General features: G+C 41.3%; 1 protein-coding gene across 1 annotated transcript; it reads right to left on the reverse strand.

Moving 5' to 3' along the window:
- Positions 1-52: 52 nt before the first annotated feature.
- On the reverse strand, positions 53-21796 carry LOC136767582 (E3 ubiquitin-protein ligase TRIM21-like). The gene is given in 3 exon segments (XM_066721464.1): positions 53-1469; positions 1472-1798; positions 21702-21796. Coding segments are annotated over 3 exon segments (585 nt in total). The 5' UTR covers positions 21751-21796; the 3' UTR covers positions 53-1260.
- Positions 21797-25202: the final 3406 nt, after the last annotated feature.

The following is a 25202-nucleotide window of genomic DNA, read 5'->3' on the forward strand; positions in this document are numbered from 1 at the left end:
GGAACAGCAAAAACACAATGGAAATGCAATACGTATGGTTGTTAATGCCAGTATTTATTCAATACAAAATGTAAACATATAACATATATAAAGCGGTATCTTACTTCCATTTCACCATGAAGACCTTACAGTCGATCGCTGCTTGCAAACTCCAATCTCCAGTATTATATTTTCCCATTTTTGTGTTTAAAATAATTCTAACCTGTCACAAGCTCTATGATATCAGATTGGTTACATGCCTTTAGAAAGCAGGACATATATGACGCACCTGAGTGGGTAATTTATTTCTTGAAGGCGGGACTAAGCACAGTGACAGTGACTAATTAGGCAATGTGAAATGTACTAAATGAAAATAGAATGCATATCATTATTAGGCATTGTACTGATATATATATTATCACTTATTGTCATTAATACATTACTTCTTTATTTTTAGGATTTTTTCTCCATGAATTTCCATGTATAGCGCCAATAGTAGCCCGGGCCCAGTCACCTCCCACTCCTGCAATCACAATCATAGATTTTTTATTTTATCTTTTAAACCTGGCCAGTAGGAAATCAACCTGCCCAGATCAAACATCTGTGACTCTCTGCCCCCACCCCTCCCCCAAGTGCGTCACAGGCTGGCAGGAGGCAAAGACACAGGGCTGCGTGCACACAAGAGCAAATCTGACCAAGCAAAGATGACATACATACAGAATACTTTGTAACAACTTTTCCCAAGCCGCATGGACACCTTTGCTGGCTCGGGCCCCAGGGCTTGAGCCCTGGTAAGCCCTTGCATTAAGTAGGGCCTTCAGTTCAGACAGACAGACAGATGCACAGGCCAACAAGCAGACAGACAAATTGACACAGAGGAGAACAAGAAAATAATAAACCGATAGAGTGGCAACATAGACAGACCTATAGTGGTCAGTTGTATCTCCAGGTGTTGTATTTGTAATATTTGTCTTAAAAGTGCTGGTCAAAAAAGGAGAAGGACTATTTTTCAACAGTCAAATTAAAAGTTGATAAATCTGTTGTATACTCCCAGGTTTGTGTTAGTGACATTACCCCCATGTGTGAAATTAGTGGTGGCAGTGTGCATGGTGGGAGGAAGTCAGTGGGGGGTAGAGGGGGTGTTGTTTATGGTTTGGGTATGGAGGGCTGGTGTGGCTAAAATTCCAGGGCTGTATTTTGGTCCCAGTCCACCCCTGATCACTGTTATTACTCTCACTGGCCACTGCTCCTGCTGCACCCCCTCAGAGAAATCTGCATCATTCAGTCTGTGTGACTGACAGGAGAGATGATTAGTGGGGCTGCGTTTTTACCTCCATCATTGAGGTCAGGGCTGAATAATGGATAGAGTTTCTCAGTGAAGGTGTCAGTGAAAGTGTAGATATGAGACCTGGCCTCCACATTGTAAAAGGAGACCTGCCCCCCCTCATAATCTACAAACACCCCCACCTTACAGGGCTTCAGGCTCAGGGGGAGGGAGTTGACGAATTAGCATCAAACTTGTTTTCATTCCTCAACCACACAGTCCAGTAACCATTCTCAGGAGTATATATAAAATTCCCCTTCCTGTTGATGGATTCTCTGGCAACTCCTAAAGTCCAGGCAGTCTTCTCCCCCACCTCCACCTCCCAGTAGTGTCTCCCTGAACTGAAACCCTCCTTTCCCAGGACACTGACAACAGGATCAAATCTCTCTGGATTGTCAGGGAGAGCCTGTCGATTGCTTCCATCTCTCACTTGTTTCCCATCCTCAGACAGGATGAGCCAGGGAGCAGCTGTATTGGGGTCCAGAGTCACATCCACTGTGGAGCAGAGAGGAGAGAACAATGAACAATTTACATGTTTTTTGTATTTTATGTATATAGTTTCAAACCCTTTGAGAGGGAGATTTTTGAGTATGAGGTATTTTAGAAGATCACACTGCTGTCGTAAGAGAAGAGAAGAGTTTGTGTTGCATTGAGCTCCTCTCAGCTGTGCTGCTAGACTGAGTGAATATTGCTGATGGTACTGCTGTGGACTGGGCTCAGGTCAGCTGGGATTCCTCAGAGCCACTGATCCCCATGGAGAGCACCTTGAAGAGCTGTTAGAGCTTCATACAGGTGTAGCATTATGTTGGGTGTATTTTGATAAGAGCATTGTAGCTCTGAGCTGAAGCACTGATCTAAAGAAGACCTCTCCCCCCCAAAGTTATCAGATTTCCTTAACTCATCAGCTTGGAACTGGTTTACATCAAAGTGACAGTTTTGGGGAGGATGGCACCGAGAATAGGCCAAATAGTTTGGAATCCTGCTATGAGATGTCTGGAGAAAGGGGCCTGTAGGTAATCAAAAAACTCTTTGAAATGGACGAGAGCCGAAATCCAGACACCAAGCTATGAACCCGGGCCAACCGGCATTTCCAAAAGATGGCATGGATTGACATCAGTCATAAATCAAGCCCCCTGAAACCGAAATCCAATCTCAAAAACTCAAGAACCAATCACCTATTGATCTGACAGACGTATAAAGAACAGCGCACGGCCTCTTTTTCTCTCTCTCTCACCTGAACCAGTAACTCGCTGCCACAGCTCAACCTGTAGCTCTGTTGCCCGAACCGGAACCTGAAACCAACCAAGTCTTTGCTGGCAACAGAAGAGTTAAACTGGGAGAAGGAGATTGAGCCGTACGAAGAATTCTTTTAAAGGACTTTATTAAATTAAGAACTTTAGAAACTGCGCTGCCCGCCTGTGCCCACCTGATCAGTGGAGTTTTACAGCTGGACAATTGACTAAGTCGACTGTATACGAAAGTGTCAGTCATTTAAATAGCTATTGAGTCTTAAGAAACTCGACCCTTGGAACCAAACAGGGCCCTACTTTCCTCAAAGACTTTGTCTTCAAGTAACTACGGTGGAAACCCTGCTTACAAAGAAGATTTTGTGCACAACCTTGGAGCCTTCAAATCAGTGGAAAATCTGTTTGGAAAAGACTCTACATTCACGAAACCCCAACTTCCAGGTGCATCGACTGAGTGGAAGTTCTTGGACAAAGCCGAACCGGACTGCCTTTGTTCCAAACCACACGGACCTCGTGCCGTGTGCTGTTATCTGAGCCCGAAGCCAGAGAGGCCTCTCTGCGACGAACTTCAGATAAGTTTAATAGTTTGGAGTTCATGATTCATGACATTTGAGAAATCAATTAGAAATGTTAATCTGTGATTCATAACTCTAGAATGTGTAATATCATTTAGTTTTCTTAAATATAAATGTGTGTTGCATTAAACTGTTTTGTTGATAATTTTAGAAATAAAATCTGTCAACGCCGAGAAATGTCTTCTCATTCCTGTTTAACTGTTTAGTCTGAAATTGACACAAGTTAATAGACACCAGATTATTGGTGGCCCTGCCTATCCTTAATCATTGAATAATAATCAGTTAAGGGAAATTGTGGTAACAAGTAATGATAGGATCTTTCTCGGCACCTAAACGTAAATGAGACTGATATATATATATATATGTATATATATATATATATATATATATATATATATATATATATATATATATATATATATATATATATATATATATATATATATATATAACGAGAAGTTACCCGACATAAATACTAACCTGCGTAGTTATTTAATGTCTGACTAACAATACTAATGAGAGATTCACCTTCGTCTTACTAAGCGGTATTGTAGTCAATGTGTTTATAACCTTTTTTGTTTAACGATTTGTGTGATATCAAATGCGATCCCACGGTCTTTGATTTGTTGATCTAGAGTTGAATTTTAATTAGTTTTTCCCTTTTGTATAATTAGTGTAGTGCTACATTTAGTCTTTGTTTTTGAATAAATTTGACAATTTATATCTTTGGAATTGGTGTCTGCGTCCAATTATTACAGAAATTGAGTTCTAGAAGATTCCAGGATTCGTGATAAGGTGATACTATAAAATCACTTCTTCAATTGAAATGTATAAGTGTACCTTACGCTACACAGGTTTTGAAGGATTAAAATAATATGAATTGGTAAGGTTTATATGAAGCAGTTTGTTTTTCATGACTAAAGTTATGACAAAAATATTTGTCGTTGACTTGTTTTTGCAATCAAGCGACTTGTGCAGCCTCCACGCATATCATGGCAGTGGACCCCTGATCCAATAGGAGCGACCACAGACCCAAAGAAAAAACATACATACATAGCTGGCTAGTCAACAGAGTAGCCGAGCTGAACAATAATATACAATATGTACATACCGCGCAACAGCAAGACCTTCAATGCTGTCAGCGTGCAGTACAGGTGCATCCAATTCAACTGAATAGTACAAAGTGGAAGAGCTCTGTTGTGCTGACAATGAGATTTCGTACAATGAACTACACCGATCAGCCATAACATTATGACCATCTGGTTAATACTGTATAGGTCCCAAAACAGCCCTGACCCGTCGAGGCATGGACTCCACTAGAATTCTGAAGGTGTGCTGTGGTATCTGGCACCAAGACGTTAGCAGCAGATCCTTTAAGTCCTGTAAGTTGCGAGGTGGGGCCTGCATGGATCGGACTTGTTTGTCCAGCACATCCCACAGATGCTCGATTAGATTGAGATCTGGGGAATTTGGAGGCATTAATTCGCCGGTTCACTACTTTTCCTTCCTTGGACCACTTTTGAAAGGTACTGACCACTGCAGACTGGGAACACCCCACAAGAGCTACAGTTTTGGAGACCCAGTCGTCTAGCCATCACAATTTGGCCCTTGTCAAAGTCGCTCAGATCCTTACGCTTTCCCATTTTTTAGGACAAAATGTTCACTTGCTGCCTAATATATCCCACCCACTGACAGGTGCCATGATAACAAGATTATCAGTGTTATTCACTTCACCTGTCAGTGGTCATAATGTTATGGCTGATCAGTGTATACAGTGAGGGAAAAAAGTATTTGATCCCCTGCTGATTTTGTACGTTTGCCCACTGACAAATAAATGATCAGTCTATAATTTTAATGGTAGGTGTATTTTAACAGTGAGAGACAACTAACAACTAAAAAATCCAGAAAAACGCATTTCAAAAAAGTTATACATTGATTTGCATGTTAATGAGTGAAATAAGTATTTGACCCCTTCGACTTAGTACTTGGTGGCAAAACCCTTGTTGGCAATCTCAGAGGTCAGACGTTTCTTGTAGTTGGCCACCAGATTTGCACACATCTCAGGAGGGATTTTGTCCCACTCCTCTTTGCAGATCCTCTCCAAGTCATTAAGGTTTCAAGGCTGACGTTTGGCAACTCGAACCTTCAGCTCCCTCCACAGATTTTCTATGGGATTAAGGTCTGGAGACTGGCTAGGCCACTCCAGGACCTTAATGTGCTTCTTCTTGAGCCACTCCTTTGTTGCCTTGGCTGTGTGTTTTGGGTCATTGTCATGCTGGAATTCCCATCCACGACCCATTTTCAATGCCCTGGCTGAGGGAAGGAGGTTCTCACCCAAGAATTGACGGTACATGGCCCCATCCATCCTCCCTTTGATGTGGTGCAGTTGTCCTGTCCCCTTAGCAGAAAAACACCCCCAAATAATAATGTTTCCACCTCCATGTTTGACGGTGGGGATGGAGTTCTTGGGGTCATTCCTCCTCCTCCAAACACGACGAGTTGAGTTGATGCCAAAGAGCTCGATTTTGGTCTCATCTGACCACAACACTTTCACCCAGTTCTCCTCTGAATCATGCAGATGTTCATTGGCAAACTTCAAACGGGCCTGTACATGTGCTTTCTTGAGCAGGGGGACCTTGCGGGTGCTGCAGGATTTCAGTCCTTCACGGCGTAGTGTGTTACCAATTGTTTTCTTGGTGACTATGGTCCCAGCTGCCTTGAGATCATTAACAAGATCCTCCCATGTAGTTTTGGGAAGATTCCTCACCGTTCTCATGATCATTGAAACTCCACGAGGTGAGATCTTGCATGCAGCCCCAGACCGAGGGAGACTGACAGTTATTTTGTGTTTCTTCCATTTGTGAATAATCGCACCAACTGTTGTCACCTTCTCACCAAGCTGCTTGGCGATGGTCTTGTAGCCCATTCCAGCCTTGTGTAGGTCTACAATCTTGTCCCTGACATCCTTGGACAGCTCTTTGGGCTTGGCCATGGTGGAGAGTTTGGAATCTGATTGATTGATTGCTTCTGTGGACAGGTGTCTTTTATACAGGTAACGAGCTGAGATTAGGAGCACTCCCTTTAAGACAGTGCTCCTAATCTCAGCTCGTTACCTGTATAAAAGACACCTGGGAGCCAGAAATCTTGCTGATTGATAGGGGATCAAATACTTATTTTCCCTCATTAACATGCAAATCAATTTATATATTTTTTGAAATGCGTTTTTCTGGATTTTTTGTTGTTATTCTGTCTCTCACTGTTAAAATACACCTACCATTAAAATTTTAGACTGATCATTTCTTTGTCAGTGGGCAAACGTACAAAATCAGCAGAGGATCAAATACTTTTTCCCCTCACTGTATATATATATATATATATATATATATATATATTTTTATTTTTTTTATTTTTTTATTTTTTTTTTTTCTTCTTTTTCCTGGAGTTAAATAAACAAATAATTAGAAGGTGATTAGAAGTGAAGGCTTTTACATTCATCTTAATTCGTTTTTTTAAATATTATAATTAATTCAATTTAAAATAAATCAATACATAATAAGTAATGTCCCCACTTTGTGGAATCAAACCCACAGCCTCAGGTTCATAGCTTTGTTTCTTGACCACTATACACCAGCACATACACAGTAAAGTACCCTACTAATGCAGTCAACTGTCCTAATTAGGTGTAGTCTATATGAATGAATTATTGGAATTCATTTAAAATAAATATATGCATTGAGAAGTAGATCTGTGTATGGGGTTACAGCACTATATTACGTATGCTTTTTGGACATTCACAATACAGCACTTTTTTTTTTTAAGTACTTATCACGGGTAAAAGCGGACTACTCGTCCGCAGCACAATCACAGCACCATCGATCGACCCGCCCCTGCTTCCGATTTGTGCCTCGGGAAAGTCAAACCCCCCCCCCCCGCGGTGATTGACAAGCCTTAAAAACAAGTTCGTTTGCCAGATGAAATCAAAAGATCATTTGGCAAACAGCGCAATAAATTAATGAATTGATTTATGAATTTATTAATTAATTTTTGAATTATATATTTAATTTTGACCCTTATAATGTTTGTGTGATAGTTCATAGAGTGCACATAGGGAAAGCAGATTGCATACAGAATTGACGTGATTCGCAGACACAGTAGAAAGACAAGATACAGCAAGAAAAACAAATACAAAGTAGAAAAAAAAATCTGACATAAAACAGCTTATCCTTCAAAAACAAATCATAGATGCTGAGTCTGTTTACAACACTATGAAAGCCACTGACAGTGTGCTCTGTGCAAGAATAAAACAGCATGGCAGTGTGGTGGCTGGAATGAGTCACTGCATCAACAGTAAATAAAAGCCTGTGTCTATGTAATGCTTAAAGTGACAATATTCAAAAACCAGATGTTTCCCTGTTTACTATTATTTTTTTACTTCTGGCTGTTGGTAGTCTAATATAAAATGGCTATGATTTCTGTTCTGGAGGCCAGATTTTAATTTTTCTTTTTTACACAAGTTCATAAGTCTTTGAAGCTTCACTGTTTAGTGTCAAAAGTCTGCCTGGAGCACTAAAAAAGTGTTATATTGACCATCTTTTTTTATATAAGCATTTTTGTTTTTGTTTTCTGTATTAACTCTGGTGGGGCAAACAATTAATTATGATATTTTCTGAATCTCCAGTTTGTGCTGAGTGTTTCCATATAAGATACTTGCCTCTAGCCCCTGTAGTTACAGAGTTATAAGTTATGACAACCGTAAAATCAGATGAAAATCAGCAGACAACAATACACAAGAGAAAATCTGATGATGAAACCAAAAATGAAGAGGAGACAAAGAAAAAGAAAAGGCTGTTCAATGAAAAGTCAAGGTCTGGTCGAGAATGGCTGGTGTATAATCCAGTCAAGAAAATCATGTACTGCACCGATTGTAGGACGTACGGCAGTGAAAAGGTGAAGGATTAAATAAAACATGTTTGCAAAGTCCCGGAAGAGTCGCAGTAGGGGATCTCGCAGCTCAGCTCCTCGCTAAATAAAATCTGAAATGTGCGCAGCTGCAAAGGGGAGGGGCCTGTGTTTCTGGCGTGGCTTCCGGGGTGGGCGGGCAGCGCGAGAGAAACCACGAGCCAATCACAGTGCCTGAAATTTGAGTGACAGCGGGGGGCGCGAGAGCAGGACGGGCTGCGAGAAGAGCGACGCGTCAATAAAGCAGAGAAATCAAAACTGTGACGCCCGCGAATAGCGAACTACACAACTGTACTCAGCTGCGGCTGCATTTTCAGGAAGACGACACTTTCTTCTAATCATAAATGTAACCGCTGTGATGTACAGGTGTGTAGTTTGCTATTAGCGGGTGGGTCACAGTTTTGATTGTATCCGGCCCCACGATGGCGAATGAAGGTACAGAAATCTTCCGCTCCGCGCTGTAAATCGAAAGCATGAATCTTCCCGCTGAAACACAGTTACAAACCTGTATAGCGGCTACAAATATGAGTAGGAGAAAATACAATAATAAAAACAAAAGCTTGATGACAGCTGTGTATTTTTATTTTTTTATGTCTTCGCAGACAACCTTATCCAGGCGGTATGTATCTTCGGTCATATGTGAATACCAGAACAATGCAAGTCTCTTATTCAGGGACGCTTTAAATCACCGTTTACTTGTCATGTGCACTTTGTATTGACCTGTTTTGTAAGACTGACAATAAATAAATAAACACATATAATAATAATAATAATAATAATAATAATAATAATAACAACTAGAAGTTGCATGCAACTTTTAAGGCTTGCATGTTGTATCAGTAGGTTTCAGATTTGAGCAGGCATTTGTAGTTTAAATGCATGTGTTATTAAATGTGTAATTTTCTATTTCAATACAATGTAGCATACATTTGTGGTTTACATTTTTTCTCATGTGGGGTATGTATTCAAAGTCAGTGGACGTTAATATAAATTCCTTAATTGTTTGCTTCAATGATGTAAGGTACCATTGTATTTTTCACTTAATTCCAGCATATATGTGAAGTTTTCATTCTTGTGTCATTCAAAATGCAGACTGCAATTCCCAAGTTTGGCCAAATGATGGAGGTAGAGGTCCTACATAAGGAATGTCATGATGTGACTGACATGTGAAGCTGTCATCTTGGTTGGTGTGCAGCAGCCAGGTTTTGTGTCCTATCAACTTGGCTTAATCAATTTTGACAGATCTTTGTACTAGTCTAATCACTGACAATGTATGTACATTAGGCTATAGTTCTGAAGATATTTGCTCTCATAAGTGACATAATGTAATACAATTTGGTGAGTTTTTGAATTTTGATATAGGTTTTTCTGGCGTCTTTTGCAAACGTCATTTTCTTGTGGCTGCCATGTTGTTGCACACAGTCATTTGTCTCTTGCAGACGTGATAGATAGCAGTGTCTATGTAATACCTGCCAAGTTTCAGGGCACTGGGCTTTAGACTTCCGGAGTACTAGCTGTTTTCATTTTTGCATGCGGACACATGTTAAATGTTTTTTTCATTGGCCACAGCACCCATGGTTTTCACTGTGGCAACTCGCCGTTAACAATTTTCGTAGTACTCTTCAGTACTGTCATGCATACCAATTTGTGGCACAGTGGGTATAAGTGGCATGGAGTAGAAGGCACCAAAGCTTGAATCACAAAGCGCAGCCTGGCGGACAAAGCGTGAGACCGAGCAACTTCTGATGAACAAGCGTAACAGTAGGGCATAAGGTATGCATGTGTATGAAGTGGCATATGCATGTGTCCGTTGGTTTTGGAGAAGAAGATTTTTGTAGCATTTCACAATATGTCAATGTACATCATTGATTTTCCACAGTGCCAGCTGTGATAGCGGTGCTGATAGTGGCTTGGCGCTCCCACCACGTCCCCTACTGTAGTTTGAAAGGAGCCTGTAACATATAGGCTAACGCGGCACATAATTGTCTCCAGGGTGAGATGATGGTTGCGTGCAAATCTATTGTTCAATTTATCCTTCCGCAGGTGACACAATAACGCTATGCTGTGTCTATCAACCCGATAACGTCTTATTAAAAGGTGATCGGAAGGTCTAGAAAGTTCCGACGGATCTGAAAGTGTAGGGCTGGCATCGTCTTCCGCGCCTTCGGGCATCGATGTCTGCCATTATAATTGTAATTGTCATAATAGTTCACTTTCTCTTTTATAGATGGCGATATGGTGCGCATTCAATCCAGTTGCGTCATGCGTGTGTGATCTGTGATTAGTAATGAATGATTGACTGATGCTACATTATTAAAGGTTTCGTTATGCTGTTGCGTAAATGTTATATATATATATATATATATATACACGAGAGAGAGAGAGAGAGACTTATTTATATACGAAATTGCAGCCTTCTTTGTGTGTGTGTCAATGTAATGTGTCAACGGTGCAGCGCAGTACAGTAGTGTATAATTATCTCCGTGTTAAATAGGCTGCTGTGTCTAGGATAAAGGCATAACGTTGGCCACCTGCTACTAGATAATTGATTGTTCAGATTATTCCATATTTTCTAATATATATATATATTTTGTGTGTGGGCTTTTGCACCCAACGTGCAGTGCCTAAACGTCACACACTTGTATGTGTACTGTTTGCAAGTTATACAACCATATGTGCCTGTAACAATATTCTATAAATGTCATCCAGAGTCTCCAGACGCTTTACCTTTTTGTGTACATATTCATAATAGCAATTATACAGCTGCTGACAGTGTAATTCGATGTAGTGTTCGTGTCTTAAAAGTCGCCTTCATTCCCAAATATACATATAGCCCTCGGGCGTGGCTAGACCCTATTTAGTGGGGCTTCAGCCCCCCTACATTTTCTGTCAGCCCCCCTAAAAACATTACGATCAAAGACGTACGAAGCGACGGAGAACAGCGTCCAAACTGCCCCATTTTCCAGCCGCTATAACGGTCAGTGAGAAGCGCCGAGCAGCCTGTGGAGAGAGATGAACTGTAGAAATACTGTACTGTCCAACATCGGCTACAACATGATCCATCAAAATCCACATTTAATCCGTGTGAGTGCGCTGTATCCAAATGTATCAAACATGGAAACACCCCCGTTACATAGGGTGTAAGCTGAATATACATCGGTGTAGTGAGTACGAGTGAGGTGTAATATATACTCGATAGTAGCACTTTTCCCACGAAAGATCTGATAAGAAGGAATCAATAGTTAAGCAAGAGCAGAATAAACGAGTTAAACAAGTCATGAAACCAAAACGAAACGAAACGAACACTGACACATTGCTGAACAAAACACAATATAAAATGACATTCAATATCAACATATTTTCTCTCTGTGCACGAATAATAATTAACATTTCGTTTTTGTGGATGTTGGGCGCAACATCTAATGTATTATTATCGCACTGTGCAGTTATTTCACTGACACAGAGCCGCATTGTGAATAAAGCCGGAGCTGCGCTTCTCTCACTGCGCCTCAACCGCACAGGCTTCAGACAAGTGTCTGAAACTAGAGCAGCTGCGAGAGCATTTTCAGGGTGTTTTCTCGCAGATACCTTCTTGATTTAATGTAGCGAAAATGTAACCACTCCCACTGTATTGTTGGGCGGGATCAAATACAACTTTAACCAGCCGCTAATAGCAACCCGAACTAGTCTGTGTGCCGCCGAACAGAAGTGGAAAAGGACCAAACTCCAAGCTGCCCTCGAACTCTACCGCTCCCTACTGTCCACATTCTCGTCCTCTCTCACCTCAGCCAAGAAGTCTTACTTCCAATCTCTCTTTAAATCCACTGTCAACAACCCTCGCAAACTCTTCTCCACCTTCTCCTCCCTCCTTGCCCCCCCTCCCCCATCTCTCACTGCTGATGATTTCACCTCCTTCTTCTCCTCCAAGATTGCAGACATCCGCAGGCTCTTCAATACTCCACCCTCATATCCCATCACACCGAAACCTCTCACCGACCAAGCTTCCTTTTCTTCATTCTCACCTCTCTCAGATGCTGAAGTTTCTGCTCTCCTCCTACGTCACAAACCCACAACGTGTGACCTGGCAACCGCTCATGATCTTCTCCCCTTCATCTCCTCCCTCCTCAACTCCTCACTCCTCTCTGGCTGTTTCCCCTCTGCATCTAAACAAGCTGCTGTCATCCCACTGCTCAAGAAACCAACACTTGATGCCACCTCTCCTCAGAACTACTGCCCTGTCTCTCTACTCCCCTTCCTCTCCAAGACTCTCGAGCGGGCGGTCCACTGTCAGCTCTCGGACTTTCCGTCCCAACACTCACTCCTTGATCCTCTGCAATCCGGCTTCCGCACAGCTCACTCCACTGAGACGGCTCTCCTGGCTGTCACTGACTCCCTCAGCCGTGCTTGGCGGCCTCCCTCTCCTCAGTCCTCATCCTCCTTGACCTCTCTGCAGCATTTGACACCGTTGATCACTCCATCCTCCTCTCCTGCCTCACTGACCTTGGGATCTCTGGGACTGCTCTCACCTGGTTCTCCTCCTACCTCAGTGACCGGTCTTACCAAGTGACATGGCGAGGCTCCTCATCCACCCCACAACCTCTCCTCACAGGCTCCGTCCTGGGCCCACTCCTGTTCTCTCTCTACACTCGCTCCCTGGGCCCCCTCATCGCTTCCCATGGTTTCTCCTACCACTTCTACGCTGATGGTGCCCAGATCTTCCCGTCTTTTCCCTCTTCTGACCCTCTCATCCCCTCAGGCATCTCTTCCTGCTTGTCTGCTATTTCCGCCTGGATGCACTCGCACCACCTCAAGCTCAACCTCTCCAAATCAGATCTTCTCTTTTTCCCCCACTCTTCCTCACCTTCTGCTGACCTCCCCATCTCAATCCCCTTGGAATCCACCACACTCTCTCCTTCTTCTTCCGCAAAAAATCTAGGAGTCACCCTCAATCCTGTGCTCTCCTTCTCCCAGCACATCACCATGCTGACACGCACCTGCAGATTCTTCCTGAGCAACATACGCCGGATCCGTCCCTTCCTCACTGACTACTCGACTCAGCTGCTCGTCCAGTCACTGGTCCTCTCCCGCCTGGACTACTGTGACTCCCTCCTGGCCGGCTGCCTGCATCTACTACTCGCCCACTCCAGCTCATCCAGAACTCTGCAGCTCGTCTGGTATTCTCTTTCCATACATCCCCTCCAGACCACTGCGCTCCTCCAGTGCCACAAGACTAACTCTGCCTCCTCTCCACTCTCCTTCCTCCAGAGCCACTCCTTCTCATCCCTGAACCCTAAGTGGTGGAACGACCTGCCACCGAAGTCAAAACAGCAGAGTCCTTGACCTCATTCCGGCGCTTACTCAAGACGCATCTCTTCAGACAGTACTTGTAATATTAGTCTTCTATCCCTGCTAGATAGCGCTTCACAGTTTTATTATGCTTCTCACATTCTTGTTTTCCTCCTCGCTCCCTTTCCCGTAGCCCTTGACTGTGACCCTACATCTTGACAGCACTTAGCTTTCACCGTCCAGGATGTAGGAAGTCTCTTACTGTACTTGTGTAAATTGTAAATTGTAAATTGGAATTTGTAAAATGTATTTGGAATTACTGTTTTAGCCAAATTGAATTTGTAATGATTGATGCCTTGTACTTCTCTGTATTTTGCACTTTGTTTTGTTGTAAGTCGCCCTGGATAAGGGCGTCTGCCAAGAAATAAAAATAAGCTTAATAATTCCTAACAGTTAGTAGAATATGTTATATAAAAATCCTTGTACTCTACACTACACAACTGTACATCATGGGATTTAGTTAAAAAATTAGAAGAGAGTAGCATCTAACTAAACATCAAAGCGCGACTGAGTACAGTGGTGTAATGTTGTAGTAGCGGCTGTGTGAAAGCTATTTTATTCTCTTGCATTACGCCAGAAAGGAGCTGCGAGGTCGTTTTGCAGCGTAAATCGGGTTAGATTTAATACCATGATAGTTTAGCAGCGCGATATCCATTTGCAGACATGCGCTAATGCTTCTGCGAGTGACTCACAGTGCCAACATTTTTTATTTAATCCTGCCCAGGGTCTCTTTTGTGGTTGGGATAAGCAATTTAAAAGTCGAATTTGTTCTCTACTGCAGAGATTTCTTCTATTTTGTATTATTTACTGCTGTTTTTAATAAATATTTAAATAGACAAAGTTTCACTTGCTGTGCTTTTTCAGTTTAGTTTTTATCTTTTCAATTAATCTTTACACCCCTACACCACTTTTATTATATGCAATAAGAAGCTACTCTTTTTATCTCTTTGTCTTAATCGGTTGCATATGTCCTTATACAAAAGAAGCTTTAGACAAAACCTTATCAGAGCTGAATATTTGATGACTGTAGTGTTATACATTTTATGTAGTCTTGGGTGTTTACAGTGGTCATTTACATTTAAAAAGGTTGTAAATCTAGTTCTTCAAGTAAATTGTAGCACACCATAGTCAACTTTAATCAAATAAAACGTAATTTCCCAACAACAAAACTGTGGCTAGTGAAAATGCTGAGTGGCTAGTAACTTTGGAAAACCACTAGCCACAGTGGCTGGTTGAGCAAAAATGTCAAGCACTGGATTTCAGACTTCTTTTTAAAGAAGCACAAACAGGTAGATAAGGTGCAAACAGACCCCAGCCCTTGCATTACCACTGGACCCCAGAGCAGCTGCCTACCTGAGGCTAGTCAGTGTGGTTAGACTTCACAAGGACCCAGTCTACCACCACCAGGTGCATCTACCAGGCAGTCAGTCACATGCCCAGTTCAGAATGTAAGTTTAGCCTCAGCTTGTAATAATAATAATAATAATAATATATTTTATTTGGGGGATGCCTTTCTAGATAATCAAGGACATCTATATAAAATCAAGTAATACAATAAACATAGATTTTGATGGAGAAATACATAGGGACTGACAGTTACAAAAGAAACATCAGCTAAAATGTAGCCATGGGGCTATAGAAGGTAGGCGTTCTTAAAAAGATGAGTTTTTTAAAAGGTTTTTTAAAAGAGATGAGAGTGTCTGCTTGTTTTATTTGTGAGGGGAGTGCGTTCCAGATCCCAGATCCCAGCCACCCATGGTAGAGAGACGGAATGGGGGGGGGGTGATAAGGAGATTAGCAGAAGAGGAACGGAGGGAGCAGGAAGGGGCATAAGCTGGGAGAAGGTCCGACAGGTAGGAAGGTGCCAGGTTATGAAGGGCTTTGTAAGTAAGGAGGAGCGACTTAAAGATGATACGGTAGTGCACACGGAGCCAATGTAAATGGATAAGGACTGGTGTGATATGTTCAGATGATCTAGTGCAGGTAAGTATTCTGGCAGCAGAGTTCTGGACCGATTGTAGTCTATTAGTGAGTTTAATAGGGATACCAGTAAGGAGAGAATTGCAGTAGTCCAATCGGGAAGTGACCAAGGCATGGGTAAGGGTTTCAGTGCTGGAGTGTTACAATGAAGGACGAAGCCTGGAGATGTTGCAGAGGTGGAAAAAATATATCCGGGTAATGGCTTTTTTTATATGAGGTTCAAATGCTGTCCAAGATAACACCAAGACTTTTGACTTGTGATGACAGTGGAACTGAAAAAACATCAATGTTAATACTAAGGTAGTGCTGTTTAGAAATAATAGATTTAGAGCTGATAAGCATGACTTCCGTCTTGTTTCTGTTAAATTTGAGGAGGTTCATGCTCATCCAGCTCCTAATGTCTTGAACACATATTAGGGAAGTATATGAAGTTAATTAGGGAAGTAGGAGGGAGGGGAATGGTGGGTTTGGTGGAGGAGTAAATGTAAGGAAAAATGCAATTACTGGAGCTGGGCAAATCCCACCATGATAAAATTCCACAGTTTAAAGTCGACTCCCCAAATGTTGTTGGGTATTGTCCTAATTCACAGACGGTAAACGCAGATGGCTGAGCAAAGGTGGGATTCCCTGGTATCAATAGGAACAGAAGGTTGATAAGGACGAGTAAGGAGACAGTCTGTCTCTGTTGGGAGGAGTGAGTTAATCATCTCCGAGAAAGGTATGGGTGAGGGGAACGGGTGAGCCGTTACCCTGGAATGTGGGAGAGCGGGGTGAGGGCTCCATTGTCACCTCGTATGCTAATAGGCAGCTGCCATTGGATACTCTGGTGGGTGGGGTGGTCACTCTGGAAGGTGGAGTTGGACAGGGGTTCAACTCATAAAAGCTGACTTTTCCATAAAGTCTTTGTATCAGTTTTGCCTTGCGGTACCCAGTGTACTTATATACTGTGATCTATATTTTGGACTCTGTAATAAATCACATTGAACCTGAATTGTCTTAGTTCCAGTCACTGCTACAGGAGGTTCCAGATGTTCAAAAGAAGAGTGCTGAGGTAAACTGATGGGTTTAACTTTAACATTATCCCGGTACAGTACAGGAACACCGCCCCCTCACCCAATCGAGCGAGGTTGACCAATATATGAGTAACCAGGCGGGATTGATTGATTGAGATCATAAAAGTTGTTTGGCTGTTGCCAGGTCTCAGTGAGGCACATGATATCCAACTTCTTGTCAATAATAAACTCATTGTTTATGAGGGCTTTGTTAGTAAGTGACCAAACATTAAAAAGTGCAAGTTTAACACAGTCATTAAAACCAGAGTACATCACTGCCTTAATTACCGGTCTGAGCAGACTGTGATCAGCGCAACGGTGAGAGTGAGAGACAGGATGTTGTTGATTAGACCAAAATGAATGGATGGGAGAAGTCTTACTGTAAGTAATAGATTATTTTGTCATATTAAGCCTCACTTTAAAATGTTGGTTGTTGATTCATGTGTGTTCTTGTTTTGATGGCTTTGGCATTTTTATTGTGATTATACACTAATGGTTCTTGTGTTATTTTAATGTAATAGATGTAGCAAGGGATGACAGAGACCTCTGGCTCTGAGCAAGACAGTGAGCTAGAGCTGCCAGGAGATGTCATCGAGCCCCTCCCATCTGCATCAAGCACCAGATATACTGTTTCAAAAGAACCCAATGGTAGACCAGACCTCTACTTTAAACTAAACATTTTAGTTAGCAGCTGTTAGTATCTAATCTTGTGGATCCCTTAAGTATACATTTCCAGAGAGATATGACACATTATTTAATGTGTATTTCAGACATTTCAAGATCCAGGGAAGAGGGTCCTGTACAGCTGTGTTTGAAAACATTTCCCAGAACTCAGCATGGTACTAGGAAAAGGACTTTCAACAGCTCCTGGTATAAGAACAATTCATGACTTGGATATTCTGTAAGTCAAGATTTAACTTATTGTTTCACCTGTAGGCATTTGTATCTGCCCAATACAACTGAATCTGCCTTCACATTACAGTCAGGTTTTTGTAACTGGAAAAAGGCACTGTTTAAAGATTCTGGGTTTAAGCTCCATTCGAAGACAGAGCATCATATCAATGCTATGTATGCTTGGAATCAGCATAAAAGGGCTATTGACAGCCACTCATCAATGTCAAAAATGAGGACCAGAAAAAGAAAGTGGAGGAAAACAATACTTACATTAAAACAATTGCAGATGCTCCTATTAACTGCCACTCAAAATATATAGTCTGATGACTCTCACTATAAAGGTAATTGTTTGACAACCTTAGAAGAAATAGCAAAGCATGACCCTCTCATAGAGAAAAGGATGAATGCATGCCACAAGCCACCAAATCCAGAAGAAAGTTCTTGATGGCTTAGCTGAGATGGTACAAAGTGAAATAATAAGTGAAATAAAAAAGTGAAGTTTTTAGTGTAATTGCAGATTTAAAGAAAAAACAAATGTATTTAGTTGTGAGGTACTATTACCACGAAAGCTTTTTACACTTTCAGTCAGCTGATGCAATAGGTCTCACAAAAATGGTAATTGATTGCCTTGAAAAACATAGTGTGGACTACAGAAATAATCTTGTGGTGTGTCTGTGTGGATTAGAAATAGTGCAAGATTTGCATTTTATGTGCACTGCAATGCACATTGTTTGAATTTGGTTCTTGTTGATGCTGTAAAATCAGTGCCTGAGGCAGTTAACTTTTTGCTCTCCTGCAGAAGCTTTATAACTTTGTATCTGGCTCATACGTTCATCTCAAGTGGCTTGCAGTTCAGAAAGAGCTGTATCCACAGCAGCAGCCCAGGGAACTACAGAGACTTACGGATGTAAGGTGGTCATGCAGATACATGGCATGCCGTAATCTGAGGGGCAGGCTTCCAGCAATTCTGAGAGTGCTACAGAATATCACACTTGAAAATAGTGATGATAGATCAGTGGAGGCAAGGGGCCTTCTTTCTCAGATTTCATAGGGCTTTTGGTTACCTTTTGTAAAGTGCTTGGTGATGCCAAATGTCTTTCTGACATGCTACAATCAAGCTCTCTTGACCTAGCAAGGGCTGTGGATCTAGTAGGTGCCCTTACAGACACATTACAGGACTACAGAAGTGAGGGTTACTTTGGAGAACTATGGAAAAGGTTGACGAGATTGCAGAGCACTGCAAAATAAGTGTACAAACAGTGTGTAAAAGACATCCTAAAACAAGAGATTTCATGACTCATTGGTGATGAGCACTGTAGGTCAGAAAAATAGTGACCAAAGTGATGGTGAGAACTTCCACAGAGCTCTCTTTTATCAGGTGCTTGACAGTCTCACAGCTGAGCTGCAGAGTCATTTTTTAAAGAAGAATTGTGAGATAATGCAAGGGGTCCAGTCTCTCAAAGTATAACATTCTTGAATGAGGAGCCTCTGTTTAGAGGACCTCAAACATGAGGTCCATCAAACCAAGCAGCTTCTTGATAGGCCAATTCCAAAACTTTTCTTTGCTATTAGTTAACATAATATATATGAGCATAAATATGATACTGTAAGTTTGTAATATTGATGGTCACCAAAAGTCAGTTTCTGCTTGATACCTGGTATGTCAAATTGCATTGTGATTTTTTGTAAATTTACTTAAAAAAAAAAAAAACTATGCAATTCATGCAACACACAAACGCTATCTTATCTCTGTGGTGCTTGAGCTTTATTTTCTGAAAATATTTTGGATATTCAACACTTATAGACCCAGATTACATATTCATGAAAACAGAGTGACCCACGTCTGTCCAGTATGTGAGTACAGTTAAGTGTGTGTGTGTGTGTGTGTGTGTGTGTGTGTGTGAGAGAGAGAAAGAAAGTGAGCTGCAGTTCTGAGGTAGAGACATTGACTATTCATTCTAGTGAAGTAACCGTTTTGGACCACACTATCTGCCACATTGAAGAATTCTGGGTTAAGTGATTTATCACTGCTACCTCTAATCAGCAATCATAGGATTTATTCATGCTCCTTAGATGCCAGGTTAGGGTTACACAGTCATTTTCTGTCATGGTCTATGGACCCCTTGAAGTAGCCTTGGCCACCCCCGGCCACCCCATGTATGAAACTTTAGTTCCGCCACTGTACACAACAGTGAAGAGTATACATGGGATTAAAGAGAAGAACATGGATTTGTGCCCTTTTAAGGATACAGGAGGGGTTTGTCAGTTTAAGGGGCTAAATTTTGTTAAACAAAACGATTCCATGATTTATTTTTTATCTCCAATTGTTTATTTATTCTATGCTTTAATTTCAGAGTACATTGAGACATTAAACTATGTACATTTCAATAAAACCTGGAAAAATTGAGGTGTTCTAAAACTTTTGACCAGTAGTGTATATGCTTGAGTTTGTGATTTATGTTTAGACATGAATTGCGAGCATTTGTATTTTTATTTTAGAAGACTTCTTTTAAAAAGCATCTCACTTTGTTTTATTATTTAATTTTATTATTATTTTTGTCTGTTGCATAAACAAATGTTTTGTTCCCGTTATGAAGGCCGAATGCCTGGCTTGAGGTGACGGCATGTAGCGAAAGAAAGTAAGAAACAATACAATTGTGATTGATCACCTACAAAATCTAGTTGTTGAATTCTATTCAGTTATCAGCCAAAACGTATAAAAACGTAATTCACTCTTACGACACTCTGTAGGGTCTAATTATTATATTAAGCGAGGTTACAGTTCCTGGTATAGAGCTGTATGATTAATGATAGCTCACCTTGTTAACTAGTCAGTTGTTAGCAAGCAGAGCATGTTTCATGTTACTGTGCAAGCAATTTCTCTTATTAAAATGTTTGAAATGTTTTGAAACAAACCTTAATAGAATCCATCATTGGTGTTTAGAGCTTTCATTTCTAAAGCTTTCTTTGATCCATATTTAGGCTACTACCTTCTGAGCCTTAAACAAATATTAATGTAGCTTTGTGATTATATTTTGAAACTAAATGTATCCTTATGATAGTCTAGTTGTTGAATCAATTGAATTAAATTAGTAAATGTAAATTGACTATTTATTTCATTCACACAGCTATCAGGGTTAAAACACAATTTCATCCCTAATTGCAAGATTTTCTAAAAGTTGATTTTTTACCTCATAAAATGTCTGTGGAATGTAGGAGAAATTTCCAGCTTGTATTTCAGGGCCTGACCTCAAAAGGCATTGCACCCAATGGAACCAGCTAAAACAGGAGGTCTAGGTGGTGCCATTGGGGGCAGTGCATTGTGAAGTCAGGCTATATGATACAATGCAAAAATTATGCTTTACGTGCCTTGCTCAAGAACATAATACCAGTCCCCCCACCTGGGAAATGTTTTGGTTATTGCTCTAGATGCAGAAGTACAGTTCTGACTAAAATGTGACACTCTTATATGTATAGGACTATGTATTTGCCTTAAAATCAAAAACGGGTGGCAAAAACAACACTGATATACATTCTACAAGTTACACCAGTAGACTCATGACAGCAGCTGTGAGGTAACCCGTTTGATCTGAAACAGTACTTCTTCTCTGCACAAGCCTCAATACAGAACAAGGTAATTTGAGACCCATTTGACTTTAGGCCCTGCCTGTTCTCTGTCCACTCTGCTTATGAGGAGGGTGAGCTATATTGGACTTGCAGAATGAAAGATCTTAAAGTCGTTTATTAATTATGTTATTTAGTGGAAGACCATTCAGGGTACTTACTGATTCATATGTATTCACTGCATAAATAACATTTGTGTTTCATTAACACTTCAGAGATGAGGTTGGAGGCCTAAGCACTGCCCTTGTGTGTGCTCTAACCTTCTCTCTCTCTGGAAGCTTCTGTGATAAAGATTCATCTAATCTTTCTGAAGTCCATTTGCGACCCCTTAAACTGGAGATAGGTGATAGTTGTCTCTTCAGTTTCTGTTTGTCAAGAAATGTGTCAATTCTGGCATCAGTAAATACTGAAGTTGTTAATCAGCCCTTGCCATGTCTGTGTTCCCATTCATGCACAGAGACGCAACACTGACACACAACAGCCTGTCAGACCTTCTCAGACCACTGACAAACTCTTGAGTATATGGCTGAGGGCACAGCTGCTGTGTCTGTTCAGGGTGATGCTCAGCTGGTCTCTGCTATGATTCCCCTCCATCTCCACCCTACAGCGACACCTTGCTGAGTGTGTATTCACAGCACAAACCTGCACTATTGCCACAGTGTTCACGGATCTGTTTAAGACATGTCAGACTGCTGAGGATTTGGAGCACAAACAGACTCACCTGCATGCCTGCACAGCCTCTCCAGTTCTGAAACAGAGAGACACACCATGTTAGAGACTGACAGGAACACTGAGGGGAGTCTGTGGCTCTTTAGGAGAAAGATTAAATAAAAAATACTATATATGTACACTACCGGTCAAAAGTTTTAGAACACCCCCATTTTTCCAGTTTTTATTTAAATTTAAGCAGTCCAGTGAATAACCTGAAATGCGACAAAGGTAAGTGGTAAACTGACAGAGGTTAAGAAAAAAATGAGGTTACCAAAAACTTACAAAGAAATGTACATTTCAGAGTTATATGCTTTGTTACTACACCCTCTTAAGCATTATTTGACAGTGTTACGCACAGCTCCTGTGCATAGAAGTTGCACTGTATTCCTACAATGTGCACATCATTTGAATGCTAATTCTCTTGGCTACCAGCACGTTTCATTGTCAAACACATCTGATTTACAGTTTCCGCGTCGCCTGACATCATTCAGAGCCCGGTGGGTAAAGGCACAGTCTGCTTGGGGTGGGGGTGTCTCATTCAGACGGTCGCAGATCACTCAGTTTCAATTGGATTTATTTGCAAATAGGATTGTTTTGTTCAGAACAATCTAATTGTCATGGTCTCCTAGCGCTCCCCCTCTATCCCCACTAGGGGCTGCCATTTCCCTGCCTTCTCCCTGCTCTCGTCACTCTGTCTATTAACATTCGGTCACCCATGTGCACTCCTGTTCTATCCCTCTGTTCCTATTCACCCTGTACCTCCCAAGCCTGGTTTCTGCTCCCTTTATAAACCCCTCACTTCCCTCAGTCGGGGTGAAGTTTAGTCAGTTCTGCCTGAGATTCTAAGTCTCGTCTCCTTGCTCCTCTTCCTCCGAGCCCTGTATCTGTCTTGTTCCCTCGACCATCGCCCGTCACCACGACCACGTCTCTGCTATGGGTCCATTGCCCTGATCCGCCGGTACCCGAGCCACGCCTGTCCGACCCACGCCTGTCCGACCCATGCCTGTCCGACCCATGCCTGTCCGACCACGCTCTGCACTTGGGTCCCCTGTTCCCGACTCCCCGAGGTAAACGTGACACTAATGATTAATACAGTATATATTATTTGATGTTCTGTCAAACACAGAGAAGTTCAGATTCAATTATATATAATCTTTGTGTATTAGTGCGCTGTAAACAGAATTTTCCCATCTTGACCTTTTGAGAATTGGTTGGGGGGGGCGTTGTAGAACCGTCTCGGAAATAAGTGGAGAAGTCGTGGAGATAAAGCAAATAGAACTTTAAATCAAGCCGCTCGGAAGCCCCACGTCAGAAATAATTCCTTCAGTGAGACTTAATGTTTACCAACATGAGTGCAGCTTTATAGGAGAATGACGTAACATCTTATGGCCGTTCATCCAATCAGAAGATACAGGTCCGGGTCCGTTTTATGATCTGTCCTCCCGTGAAGAGGCGATGGATACAAAAAGCAGATGTCTGTCTTTAATGTGCACTAGGAAGATGCGATCCCACGGTGGTCATTTACCTAGTGTCAATCGCTCAGTAACAGAAACATTCCTGCCTATCTTGAGAAACGATTAAGTCATAAACAAATTCACAGCAGACATCTGTAGGCTATTTCAGCACTGTGTAATCTTTCATTACTGACAGGAGTTTCTAACAAATCGACCTTATTGACCCTTTACTTGTCCTGCTAAATCTAATCTGCTCAGTCTGTATACAAACTACTTCTAATGCTAGTATTAATATAAAACATTATATAAGTATCACAAAACACTTTCTTCAACATCCTATACAGAGTCTTCAGGCGTAAATGCAGGGGGGGTATAAAAAACTATTTATTTTTAAACTGGAAAAAGTAATTCAACAATATGATTAAAGGATTAATCACACTAAGATGTTGATACATTGTGTTTAAAACACTTTTTATTTCATGTCTGAATAGAAACAAATGAAACAAATGCAAGAACACAGGAACACTCTTCCCTTGTTCCTCTTATTTCAAAACATTACTACACCAATGGAAATACTGAATACTGTTCATACAATGCAGTAATGTTTTGCTAAAGTTTAGTTGAACTATTTATCATTTTCTCTGTCTCTTTGGTGAGCTGAGGTAAGAACTCGGGTGCAACTGATTGCATTTGGTTACTTGCAGACATGGAACTGGTGTCAAGTTGTCCAGTTTGCTTGTATCCGATTTTACTTTTAAAACTTCTTGTGAACATCGTATCAATACAGACATGTCTGGCATTTACAGTAAACTCTCTCTGCATAGTAAAAGAAAAACATCCTTGACAATGCTCATCAGAACACAAACCTCTCATCAAGTTTCTTCAGTTCCTCCTTGATTGTGGCCTTGATTTCAGTCAATGTATTCCGCATAGTGTGAGAACAGGAGTTGCTGTGGAAACTAATGTCACCCCTGTCAATGCTGTCCTTATGGGTGAGCAGGGATGGGATTGTCTAAAGCAGGAAGGAGGAGAGAGAGTCAGCACAAAGATGCAGCACAAAGTGCAGACTGGGCCTGGGAAGGAAGATGGGCTCTGCTCCAGAGCTTGTTTATTAATGGAATATTTCACACTGAACAGGAACAACAGGGTTTTATATGTGTCATGGAGAGGGACTAATGTGCCAAGCAGGTGCCCTTGTTGTGGCAATTTACTTTCATTATTGTGTGCATATGATCACCTTAATTGACTTAACTTTTTTCACTATACATAATGTATGTATGACTCCTGTATTGGCAGTAATTGAGTGTAGTCCCTTCCTAAAGGACGGAATTAAGTCCCGTGATTGAGTAATTGAGCGCAGTCTGTGTTTTAAAATGGAGCACACCTGAAACCACTTTGATGAACCCTATTTAATGAGCAGGAAGGACACAGGAGCACAAGAGAGTGCTGAAGGAGAAATTGTGCAACAAGAGCATGGGAAAAAAAAAAGCATGACATTACATTTTGTGTATATCCAAATTCTGGGTGTGCAGATCTGCAAATGAATGCTAAAAACAACTTATTTTTAATTTTCTAAAGTTTGACATGCCTTAAAATACAATTATATAACTCTAAACAAAATACTGTTATTGTACATTGTAATGCAGTCTAACACTCACTCTGCTGAGCTCCATAACCTGTCTGATCTCCTCCACTTTCTTCAGTTTGTCCTGGATCTTCTGTTGCACTTCTGCTTCAGTGTCCCACAGCTGAGTCTGTGGACAGACAGGGGGGGTCAGGCACTCCAGTCACTGCAGATGGCAGAATTAGTCAAAAAAGCGAAAACACATTCTTATTAAAGGAGAAGGAAGATTGTTACATGAGCACAACAATATATAGTTTAGATTAACTCTCACAAATAGAAATAACAAGGTTCAAACCAGGTACTCTGCATCAAGCTCCAACAAAGTCCTAAAGTCAGTTGTCTCTGAGGGGTGGTAAAGGGGGTGGGGGCAGGACCTGCTGGAGTCTGGAGATCTTACTGGATTTAAAACTTGAGATTGAATTTCAGATTCACT

The sequence above is a fragment of the Amia ocellicauda genome, chromosome 14, assembly GCF_036373705.1.
Source record: "Amia ocellicauda isolate fAmiCal2 chromosome 14, fAmiCal2.hap1, whole genome shotgun sequence".
NCBI lineage: Eukaryota > Metazoa > Chordata > Actinopteri > Amiiformes > Amiidae > Amia > Amia ocellicauda.